This window comes from Amblyomma maculatum, chromosome 9 (genome assembly GCF_055883805.1).
Source record: "Amblyomma maculatum isolate TAMU_Amacu chromosome 9, ASM5588380v1, whole genome shotgun sequence".
Taxonomy (NCBI): domain Eukaryota; kingdom Metazoa; phylum Arthropoda; class Arachnida; order Ixodida; family Ixodidae; genus Amblyomma; species Amblyomma maculatum.
This window is the reverse complement of record NC_139352.1, coordinates 35500342-35523019: the sequence shown is the minus strand read 5'-3', so window position 1 is coordinate 35523019 and position 22678 is coordinate 35500342. Positions and strand designations below refer to the sequence as shown.

General features: G+C 43.1%; 1 protein-coding gene across 1 annotated transcript in view; it reads right to left on the bottom strand.

The window, feature by feature from the left end:
* The window catches only part of LOC146178832 (chromosome-associated kinesin KIF4A-like), a 54197-nt gene that overhangs the window by 18753 nt on the left and 12766 nt on the right, over positions 1 to 22678 (bottom strand). The window contains exons 8-14 of the mRNA XM_084580048.1: positions 20674 to 20732; positions 17676 to 17754; positions 15653 to 15916; positions 13517 to 13614; positions 12574 to 12724; positions 9913 to 10200; positions 4517 to 4654 (exon numbers count right to left, since the gene is read on the bottom strand). Coding sequence (XP_084436174.1) covers positions 4517 to 4654; positions 9913 to 10200; positions 12574 to 12724; positions 13517 to 13614; positions 15653 to 15916; positions 17676 to 17754; positions 20674 to 20732 — 1077 coding nt within the window. The remainder of the gene's footprint in view (positions 1 to 4516; positions 4655 to 9912; positions 10201 to 12573; positions 12725 to 13516; positions 13615 to 15652; positions 15917 to 17675; positions 17755 to 20673; positions 20733 to 22678) is intronic.

The window sequence follows — 22678 nt, the reverse complement described above, 5'->3', positions numbered from 1 at the left end:
AGAAGTTACAGTAGAAAATTGAGCACTAATTAATCTCATTGAATCACTGTGCAATATATAGATTTTGTGGCACTCGTTCACATAGAACAATTTGTTATGCGTTACATTAGGAACATGTATACGTATTTGCTATAGGGATTAGTTAAGAACTCCGACGCACAAAAGATTGGAGGGATAATTATTCACCACCTGTATGGATGTGTCATGATGGATGTCACAGCTTCATTTTATTAGCTGGTATGTGCTGCGTTCTCTGTGAATCTTTATTCGCATAAATGCACTTGCTGCATTCTATAAAACATATGCTCCTTAATTGAAGAGCACCTGACACAGGCACCTCACAGGTAGTCATTAGCGTACCCTTAAGAAAGCACGTTAGGTGAAAGACACCCAACAAAGATTTAAATCCCTGCTTTTATCAAACCATTACCTGTGCCTCCGTCACCCTGAAGTGGCTTGCCTGAAGGGTTCCATACTTTTCGATTCCAAAATTGCATTGCCATCTTAAATGCGGAACCAGAGGTAGTAGTACCGACTAGTTCATCAATACCATTTAGTCTTATGACCTCTAAAATAACGCCGATATATCGGTTCTTATCTTTGTCCTCTATTATTTGCAGGCATAGCCGTAAGTTTTTGTTCACACTTCCGTATTTTCTAGAGAACAAGGTCCTCAACTCTCTTATGATCAGTAAGCCGGACTACTCACTACAGGCAAAGGCGTCCCTCGTACTCCTCCAAATAAAGCTATCGTAAACTGGCTGCATCGAGTGGACACCTACAAACTCCTTATCCTTCTCCGCCCTCTTTACTTTAAACTCCACCCGCCCCAGTTAATGACATTTCGATTGAAATGCCATTAACTCCAGTTCGCTGACCAACTCTTCGCGCTTTTTATCGCTTGAAGTTGTACCTATTATTTCTGCTCAGTAGCTCTAGCTGTTTGCTTTGTCCTCAACTTATGTAAAGCCTCTCTTGTTACCTTTGATATGTCTGCCTTATTGGTGGGTAGCGGTAAAATGCAATTGTTGTGTATTTTTCTCTTGAAGGACACTGGACTTGGTAGTTATCATCTGCAGGTATTTTTCATGTACACTGCATCCCAATAAAGCTCTCATAGCTATTGCTCTTCCGTGGTGGGTATCTATCAGTAATAGTTGTCCAAAATATTTCCCTATCCCTTGAAGTGCCCTAGTACCAGATGGAAATTGCTCTGCACTTAGTCTACATTTCTGCAGTCCTAGCCTAAGACATCAATCCTTTGCAAGTGGTCCCCCTAGTTGCTTTGCAAATCAAGGTCTGCAGCCAATCGCAAGTTACTGAGGTACTCTCCATCAACCCTTAACTTTAACTGCTCCCACATTGTATATGAAAATTTGCTCTAAACTAGCGGTAAATAGTAATGAAGAGATTGCGTCTCCTTGCCTAACGCTTTTATTTATGGAAATTAATTATTGGGAACGCATTAATAGGTTATTTGTGATTCAAAACCGTGAACGCAGATTGTGGATGCAAAAACTGAAGCCGCACGGAAAGTGTGTGAAACTGGGCATTTCCTTTCCTAATAACCAATTTCTGATGCAAAGGTATTAGTTGGCTATGTAAAATTAACGATAACTAGTGAATATGGTAAATGTAATAATGATAGTGGTTTATAAAAAGAACATAAGGCATAAATAAAAAGTAAAACTAAATTATATAACATTTGAAATTAAAGAAATAAATTTGACATTTTTTGAATGCGCTAAAACAACATGGACGGAGAAGAAACAGATCTTTTGGTTGACTGAGAACTAAGGTTGCCATGATTGTACTAGCAATTATCATAGAAAAAGCCTAGCACATAACAATGCGTAAGTCTTAACAGTGCAGTTTTAAAAATGACCGGGATACGGGATACGTGAACAAGCACCAAAATCTCTATATGAAGCACAGGAGTGCAAATATTGAAATTTTAGAAAAGGAATCGTTTATGTATATTTAAGAATGCCTTCAAATATCGAATACAAGAATTTTTCAATAAACAAATAGGAATTCGCAAAACAAATTATTATTTTGCTTATTTAAACATTTACATGATATCGTTACGGGGATGTACTTAATGTAACGGCACTGCGATGGGCTGAACTCGACGCTAAGACTTCAGTAGCCGTGCAGTATCCACACTGTCAGCGTCGTCCTCTTTCTCAACGCTTCGTCGTGCCCGCGTTCCTCGGTCGTCGTCTTTGCCAGTGAGCACATCACTTTGGTCCCGCGTTTCCCGGTAACACTACCTCCCTCGGCAAAAAGGCAACGTCCCGGTGCGTATTAGGCGTGTGGTGTGGAGGGGGAGTAATATGGCTTGAGGCGGGCGACATGTACGATTTCGGAAATGGGTGTAGCAGTCGGTGACTTTGGGTGGAGCGGTGCAATCTGGGTGGAACGGTGCCGTTACATTAAGTACATCCCCGTAACAATATTTAGCAATAAAATTAAACGAGAATTTCGCAGGTCTCTATCCTACTGCAAACTGTGGTATATATTTTATACAGCATTTCACCGAACGATCTTTTGTGCAGGAAGGGCTTGCGTGTAACTCCGCAAAGCGGTCATATCGCTGCTGAATAGAGTGAAATTACTTTTAATCAAGCATTACGCACTAAGAAGGAATGTCCAAACTAAGTGCAAACTGGTCCCGCCGGGGTGTTGCAATGGTTATGGCACTCGACTAGTATGCCCAAGGATGCGCGATCGCATGCCAGCCTCGGCGGCCGCTTTTCGGTGGACGCAAAAAGCTAGGCACCCGTGTGCTGCGCGATGTCAGTGCATGTTAAAGAACCCGAGCTGGTCAAATGATCAGATGTCCTCCACTACGGTGTTTCTCATAATCTGAATCGCTTTGGGAGGGTAAACCCCATAAACCAAACCTAGCTGCAAACTCGAATTATCGAATGGGTCTGAAAACTGCTCAAATCCATCTGCATTACAGTTATTTCACCTGATGAACAGCAGCAAAATAGTTGCATACATTTCAGTTAAAACCAAAGTGAGAAAGCAGTTATTCCTCCTTTTTGTCAATTGCATTCGTTTGCCGAGAAGGCTCCCTTCTCAAAAGGGAAGTACACCCACCAAAAAATGGCCCCGTCGAGTTTTGAGGATGCTTCACTGCAAATCCACATTGCCTATTATTGTGACGAAGAGCTCACAGCGGGGAAACAATGTTAAAGATGAAGTTATCCGATCTGTTCGCTTACTTTGGAATAAAAAATTGCAAATATTACACTTTCTCTTACGAATACAAAATAAATACAGACAGATTTGATGAACATTTCGAATTGCGAATATTGGCACGATTTGTAACGGTGTCTTTGGTTTATATGAAGCGAATGCAACTTCCCCGCTCTTTTACCTTTTGGAGAACGATCAGGTTTCCCTTTATAGCCGCTAATGAACCGAAGCTTCTTAGTTATGCAAATCACCACCATCACTAGTCTAACTGTGCCCACTGCAGGATACAAGGCCGCCACGCTGCTCAATAACGAGAAAGGTCTTTCTCACATCCTTCCGAATTTTCATTTGTCACTTGCAGTAACTTTATCTACACATAATTGCCAATTTCATCACCCACGTTTTGACATGCCTGCGACGCTCACCACTGTTTATAGTCTGCCACCTCTGAATACCTTATCTCTGTCCTTCACCAACTTCCACTGTTTTTGCCGACCACACCAGTGATGAACTATGCCTGCAGTCGAGAACAACAATTTACTTCAAAAACTGTGCAAGAATTATCTGAAATCTCGCAGTGGTTAAAATCCACTTTGAGAAGCTATCTCTGGTTGGTCCGTTATTTAAGTCGCATAATGGTTTGTGTTTATTCAAGAGTCTGATAAATAAAAAGGTGCTGAAGTATTACTGTCCTGGAAAGAACATTTCCGAGCACGCTAAAGCAAGCTTAGGTTACAAAACATTTACAGAAATATTGAAAAATCAAATGTCAAAATCTTTCAGGATGACATCCATATGTCTGCGTATAACACGATTAAATTTTTTTTGCCTACTATCACGTGGGAACCCAATAGCATTGTCTGCGTTCCCCCTTTACTTTTTATTGAAATTAATATCGTGGTCATGCAAAACTATGCATTCGACAAATCCACCAGACACCACGTGAAGATAACATCCCATTTTAAACAGGGTATATAGACCACATATCATACATAAACTGCATGCGGTTATGCAAAGCCATTGCCACATGCTTTTTTGATAGTATGCGAGCCAAGAATGAAAACAGCAAAAGTAAATTTTGGGAGTTCATCATACTGAACAGGTCTGGCATGTTGGTTACGTAAGTCTGCACAGTCTTTATAAAATAACTCCATACAGTTTGACCGACTTTTCATGCAACTGGTATTATAGATCATTCATGACATCTTCTGTTGGCACCGCACGCTGGCCAAGGAACTGAAGGAGTGTTGGACAATGGTAACAATTCCGAGATACATGAGAACATATAGCATCCAACACAGTGGCCCACCTCCTCTGGGTTCTTCAGCAGGTTCTCCAGGCGGTGGATCTCCATGGTGATGCTCTTGCGCTCATCGATGAGCGAGGCCACGTGACGCTCCAGCTTCTTGCTCTCAGACACCACATTCAGCTCGTCCTGCAGCCATTTCTGCAATAAAAGAAAGGAAATGAGCATCGACGTAACGCGATAACATCTGCAGTCTCTGCTCTATGATGGTCATAAATTGCATCTAATTCTGCGGGCGGCAATCATAAGTAAATATAATGAATCATGTGATATCTAGTTAACCAGGGACAAGGTTTTCTTGCTATGCGATGACATTTCATGTGAGAACACACTATGAGGTTTTGACAAAAAGCGGGAAGAGAGGTAAATGTCTGGCTGAATAAGGAAAGCGAATATTAAGCAAAACGGCAGGAATTCTTAATCGTATTATTGATTTAGTTATTGATGTTCTGGCACTACACTTGTAAACGTACATAAAAATAGAGGCGAAAAAAGAACTTGCACAAACGAAACGTTTCAGAATAATTTAAACATTACGTTTTCTGAAAAACAAAGTAAATGATTGGAAGTGCTTTATATATTAATAACTTGTAAACCAAAATGAATCCAAAACATAGAAGTGCGCTATGTTGCCTCTTTTGCTCGTTGTGTAGGTTTGGAACGGTTATCTGTACGCATCATTCTTTAATGTTAAAACAGACCATACAGGCAATCCTATAGTCTTTAAAAAACACTTTCTCAAAAATTACATACCTGCATGAACTTTGCAAATCGGAGTTCAAAGAAAAATTCAGAATGCGCAAAACCTTAAATACATAAAACATCTTAGATACGAAATTGTTAAAACTAAAAAAAAAAACAAATATGACTGTTCCAGCCAAATGCTATACTTAAAGATCATAGAAAACACAAAGGATGGTACATTGCCGCCTGTGTTGTTAGAGAAATAAAAAAAAAAACTGACTGGTTTATTTACAAGGAAGGCTCCTGCTCGACTGAGTCGTGCACACCGCGCGACCCCTTTGCCTTATATCCTACTTTGTATTTGTTATTATTTTTTTATGGGCGCACAGAGCCATCTATCGGGAGGACACTGTACTATGGAGAAAATATGTGCCATGAATTTATTGTTCGCTATTGTCAGAAAGGCGTGATCTAGGAATTGTGCTTTGCGCTTCTGTCAATCTTCAGCGTAAATTTTAGCGGTTGCCTGCGACTAAAGGTGGATTGGGTGTGGCAACCATGTTGGTGGTAATTATGGTGATTATCTCGGCCATGGACACTGAAACGGCTTTATCCCTTTGGAACTGCCCTACCGTCACATTTCGCCTTCGCCACCAGTCTGCTGCTTTCATAAATCTTCTGAAAATTAGTGAAACAGTGAGTGAACATATAATAGAATGTTGTTTCCTTTTTGATGTCGACCTTAAGTTCCTTGCTGCGCAAGCTGCCCACATGGGCAGTAATGCAAAAACCCAACTCAGAGGGCCATTCATATGAGCACTGCAGCTCTTTTGCTGCTTATGTTTTAGTCAGGGTCCAGAAGCTGACGATCCACCCACCAGCATCAGTTCAAAACACGTCATTCAATTTTACATTATATTGCATGCAGCGAGTTTACAAGCGATATCGCATACTGATTCGCCGCACGTATGCATATGGATAAATGAGAGGAAACGTATGTTATCTTCTCTTCTGCGTTGCACGCAAAACGGGTATATGAAATATTGCCGTATTTTATTACAGAGAGTGCAGATATAGCAGCCATCAAAAGCGTATCACGGCGAACAAAGTAGAAAAGATCAAGTGGGCGTCTAAAATTTATGACGGAGGTTTGCATGCTCTGTTTTCCTAAAGTCTGCGCTTCTTTTGCTGCATTTGCGAAATCCGCGGATTTTGTTCTGCAATACTGGAACAATTTAAACAGTAAATTGCTAATACATTGGAGCACGCCCTTTTTCATCGCAACAAACCCGCCGTAAACTCGGAAGCAGACCTGCGCCGCGTACGTTTATATGATGGCTGCCGGCTGCCAATCCACACTATCGGAGTGACGGTGGCGCCACCTCTAGGTCGATCTTACGGATAATTAAAGGCTTGCTCATTAATAGAAAGATTATGCTCTAAGGAACCCAATTACTCCGGACACGGATCCTCCGGCGTCATATCCAGGTAGAGCCACTGGAAACATCTCAACATCATTCTTGGAAGCACATTTTTTTTCCACATTATACACCACGCCAGGAGATGGCGCGGCACGCCGAAAGTTCGAACGCCCTAAATGGTGACGCTGTAGGAGGGGGGAAAATTTAGCTGAGGGAGTTGACGCTAACAAGGCGATAGTACAGCAAGCGCGGATCGTTGTGTGCACAGTACCGGAGGTGCTAGGAACGAACGGAAAGCTTGAAAAGGACGTGGTCACCGTTAATCATCACACAAGAAAGTTAAGCCTGGAGAAGCGTTTTGAAGTGGTTGAGGTAAACGGAGTTGTATAGAGCAGGTTTCGGCAGGGCTTTTCAGCGAGATAGCATTCATTTTAAGAGAAGGGTGGGAGCAGAGATTGGCTGGCGCCTGGCAGGTAGGGCTGTAACTTTTTTAGGGGGTCCGCGAGGGCTCCGGTTGCGGGGGTAGTTGGAAGTGAAGCAGAAGAAGGGGAAATAACGGAGGCCGAGCCCAACAAAATGACAAAAGGGAAGTCCAGGAAGAAAAGTACAAAAAAGAGATTTCACACTAGGATCAGCTACACCACCATGCAAGGGGGTAGAAAGAGAGCGAACTGGCTAGAGATAGAACAGCAACTGAAGGACGACGAAATAGGTGTGTGCACTTTATGCGAGACTCATCTCTGGGATCTAAACGATCCGCCGTTTATAGGAGAAGGCTACGTCTGGGAAGGTTGGAACAGGACGAGAATGGAAAAAAGGTGGGGATGACTAGGTATGTTGATACACCAAGGAACAAACTGGCAAAGAATAAAATCATCATCTAAAGAACATATCTGGGTATCAGGAACAAATGCCTGCATAAGGACATGGCTAGGGGTAGGTTAATTATGAAACAGGACACCAATGCAGGCAGGAAAACAAGGATCTCGTTGAATGTCCCAGTGACGATATAAGCCAGTTTGAACACGGGGCCGGTATTATTCTACTGGGGGACATGAACGGCCACATCGACGATCTGGACGGATACACGGATTGTAACGGGAAGCTAATGCTAGATTTCTGTGAGTGACAAAACCAAGTTATTGTAAGCAGAGAAACAAAATATGAGTGACAAATCACGTGGGAATTCCGCAACAAGCAGACGACCATTGACTACTGTGTAATGTCGCAGTTAATTTATAGAAAGCTCGCAAAAATGGAAATAGACGAAGAAGGGGAGTTTAGTCTGGGAAGTGGTCATAAACGTATTAGTCTGCAGATGAGGTCCTTGATGTAAAGAGAAATTGAACTTAGACAACAAGAAAACGCAAAATTAAACGGCGATCAAATAGCGCAGATAGTAGCAGACATAGAGGAAGCAATAGAGAAAAGGCCCATGGAAGTTTGGGATTATGAACAGTTAGAACTACTCATAAGGAGAAAAATTAAGGAGGTTAAAGTAGTAACCCGCTGGAATGAAAATCGGAAGTCATGGAGCTGGTAGAATGAGGAAATCAGGGAAGACGTTGAAGAACAACGGGCAGCTTCAGTGGTACACCGAGATGCAGAGAAAGTACAAGGTATCTCAGGAGGAAATGGATAAAAAATGGGAATCGTATCGACAGAAGAAACTTAATCTACAAGCCCTCGTCCGAAGTGAAATGAAGCAGTCCACCGATCGCTGGATGGCTGAAACGCTGTGAACTACATTACATCAGTTATAGCCGAGTTATTTAAGATCGACGATAGGGTAATCTTCGCTAACCAGGAAGCAACACAAGATAGCCAGATACAAAGCAGCTTAGATCTGTCCAATTTAAAAAGGCGGAAAAATATACCTACAAGCACATCTAGAGGAGCAGATTAAATTCCGATCAAGCTGATTGATGAATTTAGTCAAAGAAGTAAGGACACGTTGTTAAAAGCCATGGAAACTGTCATAACGAATAAGCGAATTCCGGACAGCTGGATGGAGAGTAAAATGAGTTTGATTTGTAAAGGAAATGAGATAGGATGCACATAAAATCTTACAGGTTAATTACCCTAACATCTCTTATGTACAGGTTGGCGATGCAGGCGGTGAAATGAAAGATGCAATTATATGTAGAAACTCGTCTTGCCACATCATGCGGTAGTACTAAACTGCCGTGAAGTAGAAATTGTGGAGAGCTTCAAATATCTTGGCTTAATTGTCTCCTTTATTATGTTTTGGAACGATCACATAAACTATTTCTCAATAAAATCACTGGGCTGGTAGGTGGGTTATAACACAAGCTGCCAATGATAACTAAATTGCGTTGTATAACTTTCCTTTTTACTCGCATTTTGACTACTCTCAACTAGTGTGGGGAACCTCAGCGCCGTCTACCTTACATAGGCTGCGGACACGTTCTGTCCACACAACTTGGCTGACATAGCCTAGTAAGGCTTACGCCTTAACAAGAAAAAATTCACCTGTCAAAAAACTTCCCTCAATCCCTTCTCAATCCCTTCTGAGACAAAAGCACATGCTTTTGTCTCAATAAAAACCCAAGCATCTGCGCTGGCAGCAGGATATTTCACTACAGTTTAGGAAGAACTACTGAGTAAAGATATTGTGGGAATATTTAGCCATCATGGGCACCTACGCGAAGTGACTTTAATGTGAAAATTTGCTCATGTGTCGCGAGAGGCTGACCTTGCAGGTTCCTGTGAGCATGTAGCAATGTGGAAGTTGAAGTCGCAACTTTTAGTGTGGCCTTCTAACACTTCACTGTCGGTATAATGAAAAAATACCGGAGCCAAAACGGCTTATTGGCGAGGCTGACGCCTTTCCTTGTTTGCGCGACCTTACGCGAATTTCACTTCTGATTCGTAAGCCCACCCGCCACCACACTTATATTTATTATATTTCACGTGATGGCGCTTGCTAAGAAAGAAAACGATCGTGGGCATTGAAAACTACACAGGTAAATGGAATACGTGTTCTAGCTTGCAGAAATTCGAGAAAGCAGTGCCTGCAAAATCGCAAATTACTTTAGTACCATAGACTATGGGACAGTTCCAAAAGGTTTGCGATCGAAAGGAATGGCGCATTAATTGAAATTCTTAACCGCAGTCAGTGCTTTCCGCGTATTTCATAATATGTCTTTTAACACATGGCAAAATGGTCATGTATGATCCATGGCCTTGTGATGTGGAAAATGTCAATGTAAGGTAGATGAAAGACAATTTTATGGTACAGGAAGTAATTAAATGCAAAGAAGATAACTTTGCCTTGATGTGGAGGTCATCCAGTCGATGCGCTTTGGCAGGCTTATCCTCGCGTCGGCGGCTAGCAGCCTCGAGCCGCTCCTTGGCTGCGAGCGCCTCCTGCAAACGCCGCTTCAGCACGTTCACGCGCGTGGCGCACTGCCGCTCCAGACGGGCCATCCGAGTCTTCTTCTGCTGCTCACGGTACCGTAGGGCGCGCACCTCCTTACGGTGCTGCGACTGCTGCCGACGATAGCTGTCTGCTTCCTCCTTTAGGCGCCTTATCAGCTGCACCCGGTTCTGCTTCATGGTCTGCAGAGACAAAAGGTCGACCTTCAGAAAGGTCCTGGATTACCGCCTTTGCAAACTTCATTTACTACGCGTGGCCTAAGAGGTGGTACGTCGTACGGGAACATATGTGTTAAGTATTGCAATAATTGTGCCCATTTATCGACACTTGAAAGGTATGTTATGAATGTGTAAGTACTGCATCTACTAAGTGCTCTCTTTGATCACGGTTGCAGAAAATACCCAGATAATCATTGCAAAGTAAATTGGTCAGTAGGTTCTGAAGTATCAGTGGCCCAGGTGTAAATTATTAACAGAGGGAAAGAACCTGAAATATAGGCATTTCCTGGTCATGGTTGGAAAGCGATGTCGTTTCTACCCAGTGATGTCATTTCACACAAACTATTCCTAACTGTACAACATAAACGAAGTAAATGAAATGTTTGGCACCCTTTAACTTAAATTCCTCTGGTATACCATTTCGCGCAAGTTTATGCCCAAGTTTATGGAAAGAAGTGACGGAAGATAGCTATCAGTGCTAAATTCGGTAGTGTTGAATTGAAAGGTGAACTTTATGAATATTACACGGTATAGCCATAACAATAAACTCTAATGATCTAAGCGTTGTGCACGGTTATGTGTTGAGCATATACCAAAGGGCTGTACGAGAGGTTAAGAATGTGGCAAAATAGAATTGGAACTTTCGGAGTGATGGCTCGGTATCTTAAGGTTTTATTTACAGGAAATATACACCTGCGATGTGAGAGACAAATTATTCCCACCAAAATCTGATGTAGCAAGCTGTCCATAGAAAGAATTTCAGTAGCATATCACTAACACCATTGGACCATTCATATGCATCTTAAGACCATTCATATCATGGACATGCTAAAAATCAGTTCAGAACCTAGGGGATAATGTCAAGCTCAATTTAGGCAACGAAATCATTTCATAAAGATTTATGAAAGCTCCCATAGACCTGGTGAGCATGGCGAGTTGTCAGCCCTAGATTTACCGAAATACTGTTTTGATTTCTTCGCAATATCGAAATCGAACAGAGAAGCTTGCTGCTTTAAAATTGTACGGTATAGAATGCAGTATTATTGCTCGGTAATATAAGTATTGCAATAATTGTGCCCATTTATCGACACTTGAAAGGTATGTTATGAATGTGTAAGTACTGCATCTACTAAGTGCTCTCTTTGATCACGGTTAGCTGCTGGAGGACACCGGTCGGCAAGCTAACCTTGGTTATGCAGTTTTCGCGACGATGTTGTCAAGCTTCCCAATAACATGAACATGGGCGGAACATGGGCAGCCTGCAGTGTTTGTGCTCACTTTCATCCAGCATCACCGTCATGCGGTGAAACCAAGAACATCAGCAAAGGCTGGTGGTAACCGTGCTTCTTGCGTACTTCGCTACCGGAGGTATCGCTGAACTGAACTGTACCTGACGTTTATGATTTTGTTCAGTTTAGAGTGTACTGGCAATAGGACAAGACCGGTTACTCTGTGCTGTGGCTAGCCCGAAGGCAATGTCGGCTACAGCTTCAGTGTGCAGTAGTACAGTTAGGCTTTCAAAGCCTAGCAGGCAGTGCACGAGCAGCGAGCATACCAGCATACAGCACATTGTTGTAAAAACATATCACAAGCATAGATGCAACACATTCCTGCTAGTCGGTTAAGACAATATGATTAATTGGTATGCGAATTGTTGTAACTCAAATTAGTATATCTAATTATTGACACTGACAACATATTTCATTACCCCCTTCAAGTTGAATGCATCCAAGTTCAACTAAACGTAATCGTACGTAAATACCGTGACGACCGACTTAGTCATTAGATAGCGTGTGATAAAAGTTGCGTCAGCCCGAATTACTTCTGGTTTTACCTGCCGCAAGACAATAAAGATACGTTAGCACACAACTTTAAGAAGAGAGGTTTCGTTTTCAGTTACAATTCAGTGTAGTGACAGGTTTAGCGAATGCTGTAGTAAATACACAGTGCCCCAGAGATTGGCAGTCTCCACTGAATAAGATGGCTATTGATGGACATACACTGGCCCTAACAGGGAACATTCCCCCACATCCTCTAACAGCGCGAAAGACTCCTCTCTCAACTAGAACTCTGTGATTAATGGTAGCTATCAGAATTCAGGAAAAACAGGCACACATGTGAAGGGGAAAAACTCTGGTGAACAGCTCAGCCAAGCCTGCCTGTGTTTGGTTCTGCTGGCCCTGTATCGTGATCAGCTTTCTTGAATGCAGAAACAGAGGCCTCTGCCAATTGCAGCTGAACGAAATCATGCATGAGAAGAAAATTCAGTTTCCAGTACCTAAATATTAGCAGTTATTTTTGAAGCTTCGCGGATGTGTCCGGCAACCTATGGCTCACCATAATCTCCTGCTGGAGCTGCTTGGTTTGGCGCTCTGCGTCCTGCTTCAACTTGATCGCGTGAGACTGCTCGGTGGCTTGCTTACGCAGCTGGGTCACGCGCTGCTCCAGGTCCAATATTTTCTTGCGCCGTTGCTCAGCCAAACCTTGACTGATGACGTCAATGACAGGATACAAAACGATAAATACTTTAAACTCTACACAAGCAAAAAATGTGCACATTTGACCTTTGCTTTACAATAACACAGTCCACTCCATACTACTCAGATTGATGATCACACTACAGATACAGCGTGCCAAAGACGTACCAGAGTCGACGTATACAAGCTTGCCACACATCAGCTGCGAACTTGAAATGCAAGATTAGACAGTGTATGGTCACTGCGCAAGCATCGATGGTATCCGGTAACCGGTATACGTTTCGGCTAGTATGTCTCCGCTGTGTTAATTCGCTCAAAGCAACTATAGATATTCTGTCATCGTGCAACTTTCTGATGACGCAATATCTTGTTTCCAAACGTAACTAAATAAACAAGAGCTCTGTTCTGTTAATTGGTCCATAGCGTACATATATCTGCTTTTCCTAGCCGTTACTTTCTGGAGCTCGACTCCACCATTCGTCACTTGTAATCTTTGATGGAAAAAATTATGCATAGCTCTCCGATATCGTCATCAATATTGAGGGATCACAAATTACCAGGTAGACATCAATCTTCAATGCCCCATTTCGCAATGATAGAATTACGTGTTCCTAAGAGCCTCAAAAGGCCAGTGACTCGAATTCGAAGGTCTTTCTGGTACCCCTGCACAACACGTCTCCGTATTAGTGGCCACTGGACTGAATATTTGAAAAACGTGCGAGACCATCTCCGAAAGAGTAGACATAAAAAGGGAGAAAAGTAACTATATATATACCAGCAAGCCTGAGTCAGCAGATCCCTACCTTTTAGCAGAGCTTGTCTGGCTTGCAATCAGTGCAGAAAGATCATCTTTTTCCTTTTTCAGGGTGTCAATTTCTCGCACGAGATCATTCTTGGTGGCCTGCATTTAAAGCATTATATAAAATAAATGGAAGCAAATCAATGCTGCGGATGGTTTGTGGTTGACAGGTGCGCAATCACCCTGTCATTTACCAGCATATTTGGGCCAATGAGGAGCTGTAACAGGTAGTGAGCAGGAGCAGCAGACTTTTTACCGCTCGTTGCGAGAATATGCCGATCAAAGTATATACCAAACAGGTTCTAATCAACTTGTTCTCATCAAGGTTAACTATTCAGCCAGACGTAGGCTGCTGTTAGCGTGGAAATGCTCTTGAAAATACATTAAGTCGCGAAATTCCTTTAGATACAAGGACATCAAGATCACGCATAAGAATCACATGTAAGCTATGTTCTGCTTTAAAAACACTTTTAATGTGTATGCGAAGCCAGAAAAATCATTTTACGGACGGCACTACATACTGCTTGGAAACAAGGAAGCAACTCAGCAAAAAATTTGGGATTTCTCCTTTGGTTTATAGGATTTAATGTCTCAAAGTGCTTCAGGCTATGAGAGACACCGTTGTGGAAGGCTATAAAAATATTCAGTGCTGGGGCTCTTTTATTTGCACTGGAATTGCACCGCACACGACCGCCTTGATTTTCGCCTCCATCGAAAAAGCTGCCGCGGCGGCCGGGATTCGGTATCACATTCCTGCGGCGCAGCAATTAAGCGTTACCGCCCCTGCACCACCATGGAAGGGTACTCAGAAAAAATGTCAGTACAGATAAATCTGGCTACAATGTAATTGAGAGGACTCTGCAATAGATTTTCATCACATGAAATTTTTGCGTGAATTCTGCAATCGACAACGCCGAATAGAACACAAAGTAAGGCATATATGGATGTGAAATCAACATCGAAATACATGCAGTAAATCCATATTATAACTCGAGATCATAAACGCACAGAAATATTTTGCGATTGTGCCCATAGCGTGACTACGGTAGTAGTCGCCACCGCCTTCACTGCAGATCACGCACTAAGGCTATGAATAACGAAGACTGAAACAGCACTGTTACGGGGAAATGCGCGTGGTCACAATGCCACCGCTGCTAGCATGGCCAATTGCCAAGGGTCTTTATGCATGTTTCAGCTCTGGCTTCCCAGCACTATAGCCTGAGGGACCGTACTCGTCACCTTACATCATAGGCGCTCTCCGCCATTCCCGCTCCCAACGAATGGCACTTGTCACAGTCAGAATCTCGATAACAGTGGAGCGGCGTGCGTGTATTCTTGCTATGTTATCTTGACTTTTGCACCATGTGATCATGACGTGTTTACTACAAGGTAACGTGACGCTCCAGAGGCGAAACAGCCGGAGACAGTAGGATTTGCCACATAGCTGTACTGATGACACAGAAGCATAGTACACTGCATCAGATGCATCCTCTCAGTGCGATGTTGTACATTTCTTTAAAGAAAGTGCGTGCTTTGTGACAACTCTGCATTGGTCTGCGAAGTTTTCGACATTGAAATCGCTAACAAAATGTTTGTAGCACGTTTTTTACATCGAAATCAAACACCGCGACACGTTTATTAGATGAAGTTTTGAAATACACCTGCTGCAATGAGGAGCGGGCAGGGGAATCGAAAAATTTAACATCAAAGAACACTCTAGGTGGAGGTTTGATACATCTAGGTTTAAATGTACAATGTGCGCTCAAAGGTTGCATTAATAGACCTTGAGAGAACCCAGCTTTATGCTGCCTCACAGGCTAAAGTGTACTTAGACCGCGGAGTGGAGACATGCGCAGGGGCACCGACAGCGTGCTGGACCAATACATCATCATGTTATGAAGAATACATCCATTATACTTACCCTCCTGAACGCGTGAGCTGTATAATGAGTCGAGGAGTTTCATAGTTCAGACGTACCTTCTTCGGTGGAAGCAATATGTTCCCTACAATTATGACCGCAATAAGTGCTGGCAGACTTGACTGCAGTTTTTTTTTGAAGCCTTATAAGTCATTGCACATCATATTTCATACATACACTCAGCAAGAAAATAAAAATTAGGAAGAAACCAACGCTTATTACCTCGTATTGGGCCTTCATTACATCGAGCCTCTGCTCACTCATGTGCATTTTGCTTGCGAAATATTCCTTGGCTTGTAGCCTCCGGTTCAGATCATCCAGCTGCTCTTTCAGTGCCAGGTCATTACGCCGCCTGGTGGAAACCATGCGCAACTGCTCGCACCGCGGCGTTCGTAAAATCTGCTTGCCAGTTGTCCCTTCATCAGCAGCAATTTCTTCTCTGATGGTATTCATATATTGGCCATCATCACCGGCTGGTTCCTCATCCTGCTCGGCAAAATGAAAATGGTTACATTGAGGACAACTGACAACCAGCACGCAAAATGGTATTTGCCTTCTATGGTAAAGCAGTATGGCTTTGTAATAAATATGCAAAATAAAATGCCACTGCACTGACAAAAAGAGAAGAAACCATTATTTTGTGTAACTGAGTACCGGTAAAATATATCTGTCGAAAAATTTTAATTGAACCAGTGAAATAACCGAGTCGAACGACATAACAGTAGGTAAATCCAGCAAAGCCATGAAGTCCGCAATGACAAACACCTCTATGCTAATTGTGCTTGATGTGTGACATGTATATATCTGGATGCGGGGAGCGGGTATACAAGGAAAGCAGGCGTCCAGAGCAATTGTCAAGACAGAAATGTGTGATGATCTCTCTAGGCATCGTGCTGACGTAAAGATAAATGAAGGACATAAAACCTTTGCTACATAAGTGAGGTTGAATCGTGGTATAAGTGCGCGTTTAAAAAGGCATGTCACCAGCAAAAGAAAATATCTTACACACAACACTTCTCAGCAGGGGTTTCTCAGCGGGCTTGCAGAGTACATTACATATCATCTAGAGCCAACGATGCAATTCGTTTCGTGCTTGGGGTGAGGGCAGCCCACGAGTAGTATGAAAAGGGTCTTTTAGAACCATTTCAAGAAAGAGAAAGGAGATGATACCTAGAGATTCCCATAATAAATAGGTACTCATTAAGATGGCGCCTCCTCTGTTATCCAGTTTGGGGCCAAAAAACGGCATAAAAGTTTCAGTTCGTAAGGTATTTAAATGATCATTACAAGAATGAATAATTGTTTCGTGCATTCTTTGGATAATACCGAAGCGCAGGCACGCACACACATCACATATTGATACCTTATATGGCTCTGGAAAGATTTGAAGAGGACGCATATTAGGGCAGTCTCAATTTAGCCTCATTTTCCCTTTCGGCAGGTGAGGTGTTACGTACATTGCAGTTTTTATAAGGAAATATACAGAAAAAGTAGCATTCAAGTATCACCGTCGAAGTATCCCAAGCGAAAAGCGGCCGCCGAGGCCGGGATTCGATACGCATCCTCGGGGACAGTACTCGAGCACCCTAGCCACTACGCCACACCGGAGGGGTGGGGTAGAGATGAACATTTAGCATTCTACTTGTCTTTTAACATTATGACAAGGGTATTATTATATATGAACCCCTAATATTTGATGATTTTTAATTTTGAAATTGTATTTAGCTTAATATAAATTAACAAATGAACCTTTACTGAATTTGTATGCAATATGATTTCATTTTCAGGTTGCGAAACGATGACTAAGATTTCGCAAGGTAGCGAGGTCCCCTGACACACATAGAAACCGCAATATAAGGGGTCATTTCAAGTGACTTTTTATTTTAAGACGTTTCACCTTTTGTGTGTTAGTGCGAAAAAGAACTGAAAACTGCACAATTAGATTTAATTGAAGCACTGCTATTGTTTACTACGGCATTGTGATGAATTTAATCAGGCGACGCATGCTGACTTATGCACTACACAATGTTTGACAACATAATTATGCTCGGAAACACGCCGTCTCAACGATGGCATAATGTAATTGCTACGGGCATTACAGCACCAAGGGTAACTAACGAGGCAGCTGAATGCCAAACTAGGAAATCTGAAACTTCCTCTTTTGGGAATATCTCCTGGCATTTGGCGACTCATTTTTATCTCGGAAAGTAAATACACGGCAACAAGAATGGCATAAAGAGCTCACCGTGAACTCCGAAAAAGCGCTTTGCATGTCATTCAGGAGGCTGGTTGGTTGATCGCCATCAGCACAGGCCAGGTGTTTGCTGGTGAGGTGCAAATGAGTGTGAATTTGCATATATGTACGTGTAAGCAATGAATCCGAAGGAGCTATTCTCACTAGCTTGCATTTGTAATGAGCTCCGTCATGGTTTCCAAATGATGAGGAATAACACAAACAGGGAAACCTATTTTTGCTATTTGTAGCAGTTTCTATTTGCTATTTGTAGCAGTCGATATTTGGCCAAGCATATCTTATATCTCCACATACAGCAATGGGAAGATTTTTTCGTCGTATTTCGGAGATGCTTTCCACACTTACTTTGCAGTGAATTGGTAAAGTATTGGAATTCAGGCTGTTTGGCTATACACAAATGCTTTGAGAACAAACCGAAGGTGAAGGAAGAAAAACAAGCCTTCGATCACGTTCCTTTGTCTAGTGCTGAACAGTTAATCCTTATTATTTGGTCCCTTTTTTTTCTTTGGGTTGTTTTGTTCTGGTTTCGAGCCTAATATCACATAATGCCCAATTTTGTTTTCTCTGCTAAAAATGATATGGTGCAATTTTTGTCATCACTCTGCTCTGATTGCGAGTGCCGGCGTCTAGAAGAGGAAATCGAAAATGTAATGTTGAGGTGCTAGTTCTGCGTACTTCGCTGCCGCTCGGTGGTCCTCCCTTTGACCCTGTGGTTCCCGGCGACTTTTGTCGAGACATCACTCCGTAATATCTGGTAGAGGTACCGGGTAATGCAATTCATGCTCCGAACACCTCCAACCAGCCGAGACTCCAGCCCTCAGATATCTCCTACCATCGAGATTACGCCTTCGAGGTCTTGAGTCATAATTCGCGCCTCTGCAATTCGACCATACTGCGATGACGTCACCGCCTTTTCCAGTACAACCTTCGGTGGCCACGCAAACACTAATCAATATTGATTCAGCTAAATATCTCTGCGCCGTCATTCGTGTTGCAGCAGCCAGGGGAGACGCCCCCCTTCCAAGGTTTGCCAGGTGATGATCCCGAAGATTGGCCAGATAAATTTCAGCGAATAGCCCAATGGAATCACTGGACCGACTATCATGTATTTTGTTTTCACTGGATGGTGCAGCTTGCACCCGGTTTGAAAATCATGAGACCACAATCACAACGCGGAGTTCCTTCAAGGGCCAGTTCCCGAGAGCCTTCACCACCATTCTCTGTAAGGAACGCGCCGAGGCACTCCTACAGGTTAGAGTTCAGCTTCCTATGAGAGCGTCCTCGTTTACTTCGAGGACATGACGGTGTTATTCCATCGGGCTGATCCCAACATGTCAGAGAAAAGAAAGCTTCGTTATCTCATAGGGGGAATCAAGAAGATATTCGTTGCCTTGGTGCGATGTCCCCCAAGGCTATGGCGGAATTTATGCCCGAGGCCACTACCGTTGCAAAGGCGCAGCAGATGTGATCCATTCACTATGAGTGGCCGTCCAACCCTATGGTTTCCGGCATCGTCGACACTGGTAGCACTGACCACTCCCCGAGACCATACGGGCCATCGTGCGCGAGGAATTGCAAACACGTTTAGAAGGCAGCACCGCTACAATTGTCCTGCCTTTCGCAGATGGTTCGGGAAGATGTTACCAGGTGCTCACTCCACCCTACCCACTGCCACCAATACCACCACAGGCCACGACCTACGGCGCAATCGCTCGTCGTACCTCCTCACTTCCATGTCAGAGCCAAGAGGCGCCTGCATACACCCGTCCAGCGCCTCTTGCTCGACCTCATATGTAGACAAACTTCGCGAAAACTTAGGTGCAAGAAGAAGCCTCCTCCAACATTCTCAAACCTGGTTATAACGAGCAAAAGTACCCCATGTGGTAGCCTAGAAGTTAAGATACTGGTCTACTGATCTGGAATCCCCGTGTTCGCATCACACTAGCTCGAATCCTGTTATGGCTCTTTTCTGTCCGTACGAAATCCTTGCTACGAACAAGCTGAATCACCAAAAAAACTAAGAAAACGATTGAGTCGCAGCATGATCTTCTGAGGCCTTGATGGTCATTCACCGACAGCCGGTGAAGTCGGAAGTGCTCCAGCTACAGCCCGGAGAGTGCAGATTCTTCTCTAAAATATCTATATTCCCACTTAAGGGAATAGGGTGAAGAGGTGGATTGGGAACCTCGTAAGAAGCAAGATAGGACCTTGTGAAGAGCTCAAGATCATTTGCCGACATCAGCGAAAGTGGAAGTTGCAGCCTGGAGATTAATTTTCGGGTCTAAAAAGAAACCGCTTCTCAATTAGCAGTTCTAATCAGCGCTTGTGCTCGACTTTTTTGTCTTGTCTTCGTTTTGTTAGCGCTGCAGTCGCGTACGTTAATATCTCCTGAATAATTCTTAAAATGCCACGGAGCAATTTGTGAACAAGCATTGCTGTTACTGTGTCGGCAATGTGAAAAGGGCCATGGATGCCCGATTTTGGTTGAATTCGTAACAATCGAGACATAGTGTGCAAAGCAAAGCACCATTGTCAGTTACATTTAGGTTTCATCTCGGATTCATCTACAACAATATTCCAGGTATTGATTAGAAAAATACACTCCAACGGAGTGTGTGACAATTTAATGGTATACAAAAATCTGAACGTTTTTTAAATGAAACATTTGTGGTCCCTTGAGAGATAAATGACCAAAATATGATTATTTCTATATTACCAGGCTGTTATGGACACATGCGAATCAAGATATGGTAGTGAAAATAGACATCATAGATATTTGTCCCAAGCTATGTTGTCTAGCTGATAGTGTATTTCATTTTATCGGTTATACATGAACGCTTTATCAGGCAAAAGGAATAGGAAGCATAAATAAAACATATCTACAAAACAATTGCTTCCCAGTAGGATCTTTATATAGTTAAAACTGCTGCACAATGATGCAGTTCACATACGTTGTGTTGCAAGACAAGCAGAAATATAGTGTACTTACTCTGCTTGTTCTGACAAATTCACAAAAGGTTCCTTGATGTTACGATTGCTGAGGTCGTTCTGAAAGAAAAATAGTTATGTATGAAGTAGCTGGTTGGCTCTAACTCGCAAGTCACTACACTGTTGCGACACTCGCTACGCGTTTAAGGGCAAGCAACAAGTTAATAGTTCCAGTCTGCCGTTCCCTTCTGATACCCTTGTTTGAGTCGCGTTACATTGCTACTCATTCTGTAGAATTCTTTGTGCCACTCGCCACACACGCATCAGCAAACAGTCGTAAGATACCACATTACATGAAAGACCGCTCGACATCAGTCTAAGTAACCTGACTTTAAGAACATGCCTGCATGGCCAAAGAAAACCACGTCTGACTTTGAACTGGTCTCCAAAAAGGTTCGAGCCCACTTTGAACTCCTATCTCAAAGGAGATCCCGGATTTAGCAGCGCCTGCCAATTCAGCCATGCCATTCAGTGCCATTTAGCCCCATTGGGTCACAACATATGACGACCAGCCTTTGCATGGTCATGTCACCTGCCAACTAGCACCTTCCAGAATCATGCCCATGATATTTAGATCACAAAGCCATTACTGGACCTTGTGCAGAATTGGACCTCTAAGCTTACTGCATTAATATAATGCAATATAAACGCGAATGCGTCAAAAGCCTAGTTCACAGAAAATCCGGCATCGGTAGCTGTCCACCGGCGTTGGTGTTATCATAAAAAATACGAAAATGCCACTCGTAGGTGACTGCTGGAAACTGGCATCGCCGAGCACTAATTGGAAGTATAATTGCATTACATTACGTTTGGCAGCAGCTGCCTTCTCGGGTTACTCTTTTCGTAAGGGAGGGTGATTAAGAATCAGCTTGCCAGGAATCTTTCATTGACTTACTCTTGGGCCGCGTAGGTACTTTCATAAGGCTAGGATAAAGCCGGGATTTATATTAGGGCTGGTAGCCTGCGCTGCAGTCTTACCCTTAAACACGGAGCTTAGGTTTGGTTTAATGTATGGGTTTAAGATCCCAAAGCAACTGGCACTATGAGAGATGTCGTTATGAAGGGCGCAAGAAATTCCCCCCCTTTTCGTTCTCTTTCTTCTCTATTTTTTCTTCTGTCCGCACGAGGCAGCAGAGGTGGCTCAACTACAGAGCCAGTAGGCCGGTGCCTTTTCTTTTCCTTCTTCCTACAGCCACAACAACAAAGGCCAAATTTAGGGTCCCACGAAGAGCTGCTATACAAAGCATAGTGAAGGTTTTCCGTTTATTGTAAACTTGTTTATAAACACGGAAAGGCGCAGTATCTGTCAAGGTCACTCTAAGGTGAAAACCCGACTACTGTCCGGAGTTCCCGGGTTCGAACCCGACCACGGCGGCTGCGTTTCGATGGAGGCGAAACGAAGTGGCGTCCGTGTGCTGTGCGATGTCAGCGCACGTTAAATATCCCCAGATGGTCGAAATTACTCCGTAGCCCTCCACTAAGGCTCCTCTTTCTCTCTTTCCACTTTCACTCTCACCTTAATCCCTTCCCTTACAGCGCGGTTCAGGTGTCCACACAGCAAGTGTGACAGATACTGCGCCTTTCCCTTCCTGTAAACCAATTATTATTATTATTATGGTGTGTAGTGGGCATGAACATAAGTTGCCACCAGGTGGAGTCACGCCATAGGAAGAAAATGTGGCGCGAATGTTTAGAGCACACCGAAAATAGACACATTTTCAATACCTGAAAAATGCGAACTTTTTAAGGAAACAATAAAAGAGCGAGGTGCTTCAATGAACTATTTGCCTCAATATTTACTATGCTTCGTAAAATATGAAACATGTCGTTAAAAATTCAGTCCATATTTCCTCCAAGTAGAAAGCACAGCCGCAAATCGCATAAACATACGACCAAAATGTTTAAGGCTTCAACTTGTGACAGCGACCATAGTTTCTCAAGGGTGCTCGCAAAAGTGAACCCTTGAAGGCACGCATTGATTTCGATGTTCAGGGGAGCCGAATAGG